The following is a 7,148-nucleotide window of genomic DNA, read 5'->3' on the forward strand; positions in this document are numbered from 1 at the left end:
CCTCGGCACCCCGCAGCCCCAGGGCACCCCGCAGCCCCAGGGCACCCCGCAACCCAGGCATCCCGCAGCCCCAGGCACCCCGCAGCCCCAGGGCCCTGCAGCCCCGGCACCCCGCAGCCCCGGGCAGCCCGCAGCCCAGGGCACCCTGGGCAGCCGGGACACCCCGCAGCCTGGGGTACCCCGCAGCCCCAGGCAGCCCAAGTGAGGAGGAGTGTGGCTGATCTGCAGGCTGCAGCCCTGGCACCCCGCAGCCCTGGCACCCCGCAGCCCTGGCACCCCCAGTGAGGAGGTCGCCCACAGCCCTTACCATTGAGCAGCTGCAGCTCAAAGAAGGAAGTGGAGCACACTTTGCACACCCACTGGCCACGCTCGGGCTCTGTGGGGGCGCTGGGCTCGGGGGGTCCTGTAGCTGCAAGAAACAAGAGAGGAGAAAGGCACCTTGTGATGCATTCTGGTGGCCCGGCCGGGGACAGGGCCTGGTGGCCCGGCCGGGGACAGGGCCTGGTGGCCCGGCCGGGGACAGGGCCTGGTGGCCCGGCCGGGGACAGGGCCTGGCCCCCACGGACGACATGGACGAGGTCTCCAGAGCAGGCTGTGGCCCGCACGTTGCGTCCCACGTGACCACATCGACCCGTCACACAGCGAGGAGACAGCAGAGGCGGAGCCCTGGGCAGCACCACGGGGTCGGGCTGCGGCCGGGTGTGGAAATGCGGGCTCCTCGGGTATCAGACACACAAAAACCATGCTGAATTCCTGGGTCTCGCAGTGGCCTAGACAATGGGGGAGGGGAGGACCAAGAGAGGCAGCGACAGTGCCCCACCCGGAGCCGGTGCCTGGGCCGGGCCTACAGATGACCGATACCTGCTGTCCAGCAGGGCAGCCTCTGGGCCCAGGCCAGGACGATTTAACTGTGCCTTAAACGGCCACCCAGGGCAGGTGGCCTGAGCTGTCGGCCGATGGCACGCAGCACTCTGAAGAGGAAGGTTTTTGGGTGATTAATTAGAGGTAAGAGTCTCAGGGACCTCTCTGCCCGGGCTGGCTTCAAACCATGATCCTCAGGTCGTGGCCTCCTGAGTAGCTGGGATTACAGGCGTGAGCCACTGGCACTGGATTAGACAATTAATTTTTAAAAGGGGTCACGGCCAGGTCAGGTGAAACCACACTTTGCCCACTGCGCAGGAGAGGAAGGGTGATGCACCTGGCCAGGGACACCAGCTCCGTCACAGGGCCCTGTAGTGACCAGGGGCCCCGGAGCTCCCCGGCTCCACGGGGTGCTGCGCCCGGCCCCACGGGGGCCCCCGGAGCTCCCCGGCTCCACGGGGTGCTGCGCCCGGCCCCCCGGGGGCCCCCGGAGCTCCCCGGCTCCACGGGGTGCTGCGCCCGGCCCCACGGGGCCCCCGGAGCTCCCCGGCCCCACGGGGTGCTGCGCCCGGCCCCACGGGGCCCCCGGAGCTCCCCGGCCCCACGGGGTGCTGCGCCCGGCCCCACGGGGCCCCCGGAGCTCCCCGGCCCCACGGGGTCTGCGGCGCCCCACTCGTGAGGAAGAGTCTTGCTGCAGATCGCTAGCTGGGAAAAGATCAGATTCCAACAGCTGGACAGTCCACACCACCCGCACCCAGTGCACACGGCTTCTGTGCCAGCGCCAAGCTAACCGTCACAGTGGAACCCTCAATGCTGGGGCTGCCATGATTTAGCAGGTGGCTGCAGAATCCACGAGCTGACGCATTTCTCCATCAGGTGCGCACCTGCGGCCACGTGGAATGGAATCACGTCTTAGGAATCCTGACACACTCACGGAAAAAACGGGGCCACCTCCGGGTGACTCAGCGGAGACTTTCTGAGCTTGCAGCCACCCGGGAGTCTAAAGGCCACGGATGGCTCCATCCTTCCCTGGGGCCAAGGCACAGCAGGGCCACAAGGGTCTCCCTGAGCACTGCAGCCGGGGCCGCTGGCTGAGCAGCACAGAGCTCAGGAATGGGGATTCATGTGCAACCTGGGAACAGTCAGCCGGCTGCCACTTTCTAAACATTGCTCGGCTCTCTTCCTTGGTCTCATTGTCTACTAAAGTCTCTGAGACGCACACAGGCCTGGCCTCCACTGGGTGAGGCAGTCAACGCTGACCTCCAGGGGAGACCCCAACAACACTGCTCTACTGGCCCCGGTACCTGGAGAGCCACAGGACTCATGGGGGAGCAGAGGTGGGGGCCGGGGGGTGCAGTGAAGTGGGGGCAGGGGGGTGCAGTGCCATTTTAACAAGCCTCAGGCCGGTCGGTCGGGGACAGCCAAGTGAGCGCCCCACAGGGAGGGAAGGGCAGGAGGCCAGCCGGCAGCTGGCCAACATGATCAGTGACCTTTACCCTCGTCCAAGAAAGACCTGCCTGCCGTTTATCCCAACACACACAGCAAACCCATAACAGCGCTCCTGACATCTCCACCACCTGAAGTTGCGTAGTGATTTTCCCAATTAAAAAATTTATTCAAGCTGGGCGCTGGTGGCTCACACCTGTAATCCTAGCTACTCAGGAGGCTGAGATCTGAGGATCGCGGTTCAAAGTGAGCCGGGGCAGGAGAGACCTTGAGACTCCTATCTCCAATAAACCACCAGAAAGCCGGAAGTGGTGCTGTGGCTCAAGTGGTTGAGCGCTCGCCTTGAGCTGAAGCTGAGGGACCCAGGCCCAGAGTTCAAGCCCCATGACCGACAAAAAAAAAAAAATTATTCAAGCCGGGTGCTGGTGGCTCATGCACGCCTGTCATCCTAGCTACTCAGGAGGCTGAGATTTGAGGATCACCCTTCAAGCCAGCCCAGGCAGGAAACTCCATGAGACTCTTATCTCCAATAAAGCAGCAAAAAACCAGAAGTGGTGCTGTGGCTCAAGCAGTAGAGCGCTTGCCTTGAGCTGAGGGACAGTGCCCAGGACCAGAGTTCAAGCCCCACAATCTACTCAAAAAAAATATTATTCAGCTGGGCACCAGTGGCGCACACCTGTCCTCCTAGCTCCTTAGGAAGCTGAGATCTGAGGATCACAGTTCAAAGCCAGCCTGGGAAGTCTGCGAGATCCTTATCTCCAATTAACCAGTAAAGCACCAGAAATAGAGCTGTCGCTCAAGCGCAGAACCGTTAAGGGACAGCACCCAGGCCCTGAGATCAAGTTTCAGTACTGGCACAAAAACAAAAAAGCAAACAACTCAGGAGATAAGAGTATCACCAATTCCAGGCAAGTCTGGGCTCTGCAGAGAGAGTATAGCCCCAAACAAAACAAAGTTCCACATTCACCCAGGCGCAAGTTAAACGCCTAACGGAGCTCTGTAATTACTGAAGGTATCTGCTGGTTGGTTTTCCATTACTGGCAAAACCCTAGCAAGGCTGAGGTCGAGAAGGATTTCTCTTAAGTCCTGGTCTCATCACATTCAGTGCAGCAGACAGAACCCGGGGTCCAGCGTCAGGCCAACCTCCATGCGCCCCCCCCCGACCCCCGGTCCAGGTCCCCCTCCCTGTGTTCCCCACCTCCCTGCCCCCCCAGGCCCCCCTCCCTGTGTCCCCTTCCTCCCTGTCCCACCCCCCCCAGGCCTCCACCCCGGAGCCTCGCAGCTGGCCACGCACCCTGGACGCCAGTGCAGGCCTGCCTCAGCATTGGCTTCTCCATCTTCTTGGCGTAGAAGGCGGCGTACCACACGCGCAGCTCGGTGCCGGGCGGGATGTCCCTGCAGGTGGTGAAGTACACGTGGCCGCCGTGCTGGTAGGCCGTCAGGTTCTGGTGGCCGGGCTCCGCTGCCGGCCGCACCAGCATCATCCAGTTGCAGTCGTCCTCGTTGGAGGTATCAAAGCACACGGGGTGCCCGTCCTTCTGGAACACCTGCGGGGGAGGGGCGCGGCTCACCCCGGGTGCGAGGAGCCCGCCCCAGCGGGCCCGGACAGCCAGACACACCCCACGCCACGTGGACCCTGACTCCCGGCTCACCCCGGGTGCGAGGAGCCCGCCCCAGCGGGCCCGGGCAGCCAGACACACCCCACGCTACGTGGACCCTGACTCCCGGCTCACCCCGGGTGCGAGGAGCCCGCCCCAGCGGGCCCGGGCAGCCAGACGCACCCCACGCCACGTGGACCCTGACTCCAGGATTACTGGCACGTTCGGACGCCCCGCACCGGGGGAGAAGGACAGGTGTCTTAGAAGCTGACAGGCAATCTGCAGCTGCCCACGAGTGGCTCACGAAGGTCCCCACGCCAGCTCCTCGTGAGCGCAGCCCAGCGCCAAGCCCCTCACCTTCAGTGGAAACGCAGACTCCTTCTCCCACTTGGCCACCCTCCGGGACTCGAAGGGGCCGAACTGCGTCCGCTTGACCAGCTGCGTGACCGTGAACACGCCCTCGGCCCCGTCGTCCAGGCGCCTGATCTCCAAGTTGGAGGGGAGGGAGGACCTGGAAGGGGAAGAAAGGCCTCTGAGGCCGCCCGCCGCCTCTCTGCAGGGCCAGCGCAGCACAGGGCCTGCCCGGCTTCTGAGCCCGGTTCTCCAAGGCCGGCTGCAGGGCCAGCGCCGGATGGGGGACGGCTTACTGGAGTCCCCTGGGAGGAAGAGCAAGCTCAGGCAGTCACTATAGAGCCATGGAACCGGAGGGATGGCAGGGGAGAGAACGAAGGAGCGGCGACCCTGACCAAGACGCACCGTGCGCACCGTCCCATTTACCCAAGGGAAACTTCTTGGCACAACCCTAACAGTGAAAAGCCTCGTGGCACCCAGCACAGACCAAACCTCCTGGGGTGGGTGCTGCAGGAGGCTGAGAGCTGAGGATCACAGTTCAAAGCCAGCTCAGGCAAGAAAGTCCATGAGACGCTTACCTCCAATGAACCACCAAGAAAAGCCACAAGTGGAGCTATGGCTCGAGTAGTAGAGTACCAGCCTTGAGCACAGAAGCTCAGGAACAGCGCCCAGGCCCTGGGTTCGGGCCCTAGGACTGGCACCACGTGCACATGCATACACGCACACGCACGCGTGTGCACACACACACACACACAGTATCAGACTTAACCAGGGCCTCCAGCTCCTAGCAGCTCTAACCCGGCTTCTGGCCTTGGCCTCATCTCAACAGACTCCCTGGTGGCTGGGCCTCGTGTGGAATGAGGCCAGCAGGCGGTGAAGGGAGGCAGCGCATCATGCAGCTCCAAGCCAGCCTCCCGGGGAGGGAAGGAGACCGCAAGGGCAGAACTCCGCGGCCAAGGGCCACGTGCTTGCAGAGGCGGGGAAAAGATTTCTCGAAGGACTGGAGACCTCGCCCCTCAACTAGGAGGCCAGGGACAGGGACGGGAGGAGGGGGGAGGAGGACCCAGAGCTGGAACCCTGGGATGGGGGAGGCTCGGGCCAGCCCAAGAGCCCCAATACGGTCGCAGACCGCCATGAGGCTGGGCAGGGCCCCTGGGTGGGGGGGTCTCGAAGGGTCTACAGCATCCGAAGGTTCTGGGCAGGAGAGGGGTGAACAGCTCTCTCCTTCAGACAAAAACATTCATCTTTTCATCTGAGTAGAATAAGGCACTCTGAGACAAACAGGTGGTGAGAGGCCAATTGGGAAGCTTCTAGAAACAGTACTGATAAGCAGTGACCATGATTTGGGCCTTGGCTGGTGCCAGGCAGCCTCACAGATAGCAAGGATGACCTCGCAGGGTGACCGTGTCTCCCGGTCACAGAGAAGCACCTCCTTTCACGGGTCCGAGTTCAAGTTCAAACGCTACTCTGAAGCCACCACAGAGCCCTGGCCCTGGCCGAGGGGTGGGGCTGCCTGGGAGAGCGGCTGTTGGCCAGTGGGCCTCCAGTGTGTATGTCCAGGAGCTGCTTGGCTTGGGCTGGTTACCTGGACACACTGCCCAGTAAACGCCCCACACCGCATAGCCAGCCCATGGTTCCCTTGCCAGTAGGGGGCCAGGTCTTGGAACACAGAGGAAACTCAGCAAACAGGCGGCCTGCTTGGTATTGCTCAATGCATGAAAACTAACACAGCCAGGCAAGATGGCCTTCTCTTAAGAATGCTAAGCCGGCTGGGCGCTGATGGCTCACGCCTGTCATACTAGCTACTCAGGAAGCTGAGGTCTGAGGATCAGCCCACAAAGCAAAGTCCATGGGACTCTTACCTCCAAGTAACCAGCAAGAAGCCAGACTCGGAGTTGTGGCTCACGTAGTAGAGCACGCATCCTGAGGGAAAAGGCTGAAGGGCAGTGTCCCGGCCTGGAGGTCGAGCGAGGGGGCCGTGCCCCCTGGGGGTGCAAGCGAGGGGGCCGTGCCCCCCGGGGGTGCAAGCCGCTCAGGCCCCCCACACCCCCACGCAGCCCGCCGCTCTGGCTCTCACGCTCCTCTGCCACTCCGTTTGCTACCGCCAGCGGGCCGGGGCCTGTCCTAAGACATTGTGGTCACTCACCTCGCTCTGCTCAGCACGAAGGAGTCTTTGACCATGACCACAGGACCCAGCTCAGGACACTCGGAGTCGTGGTACTGACTGCAGTCCTCACACCCTGCGAGGACATGCACAGTCAGGAGACAGCGTCCCGGGAGACAAACCCAAAGCCCGGGACCCGGGACCCGGGACCCTGCCAGACGGGGGTGACCCACGGTCACGAGTCTGTGTCCTGATACCCCGAAAACAAACAAGCAGGTGCACACCAGCATGGAACCACCATCAGCACCCCGAACACAGGGGAGACAGGACCCGCTGCCCCCAGACATCTCACATGCCAGTCACCCCTAGAGGGACCACGACCATGGTGTCCCCCAAAGAATGAGAATCAAGTCTGCTAAGACTTGTCTCTTCCTGAACCTCGGGTGGCTTTTCTGGCGCCTTGTGAAGACCCCGGCCGGGCAGCACAGGGTTTGTGGGTTGGGTCTCTCAACGCAAGTCAAGTCCTTCCAGTCTTAAAAGAAACAGCTCTGCTGTTGCAGAAAGCAAAAGAGTGGACACGGATTTCCCAGGCGTCCCCTCACAGCCAGCCAGGGGCACTCACAGACGAACATGATCTCCTCGCTGCCCTCCTCAGCCATGGCCGCCACCTGTCGGGACAAGAAAGCCCGTCAATGGGGAACTGTACCAGAGCAACTTTTTTCTCTTTTTACCAAGCCTTTGACGCCTGGGCTTGTGCGGGACCTGCAGGGCGGGGGGGGGGGGGGGGG

At 62.6% G+C, this 7,148-nt stretch overlaps 1 protein-coding gene across 1 annotated transcript in view; it reads right to left on the reverse strand.

The window, feature by feature from the left end:
* The window catches only part of Prdm15 (PR domain containing 15), a 33,263-nt gene extending 26,239 nt beyond the window's left edge, over positions 1 to 7,024 (reverse strand). The window contains exons 1-5 of the mRNA XM_013027331.1: positions 6,983 to 7,024; positions 6,403 to 6,496; positions 4,263 to 4,416; positions 3,602 to 3,854; positions 308 to 409 (exon numbers count right to left, since the gene is read on the reverse strand). Of these exons, the coding sequence (XP_012882785.1) occupies positions 308 to 409; positions 3,602 to 3,854; positions 4,263 to 4,416; positions 6,403 to 6,496; positions 6,983 to 7,019 (640 nt within the window). The 5' untranslated portion in view covers positions 7,020 to 7,024. The remainder of the gene's footprint in view (positions 1 to 307; positions 410 to 3,601; positions 3,855 to 4,262; positions 4,417 to 6,402; positions 6,497 to 6,982) is intronic.
* Between the last annotated feature and the right edge of the window lie 124 nt (positions 7,025 to 7,148).

The sequence above is a fragment of the Dipodomys ordii genome, unplaced genomic scaffold (genome assembly GCF_000151885.1).
Source record: "Dipodomys ordii isolate 6190 unplaced genomic scaffold, Dord_2.0 Scaffold103, whole genome shotgun sequence".
NCBI lineage: Eukaryota > Metazoa > Chordata > Mammalia > Rodentia > Heteromyidae > Dipodomys > Dipodomys ordii.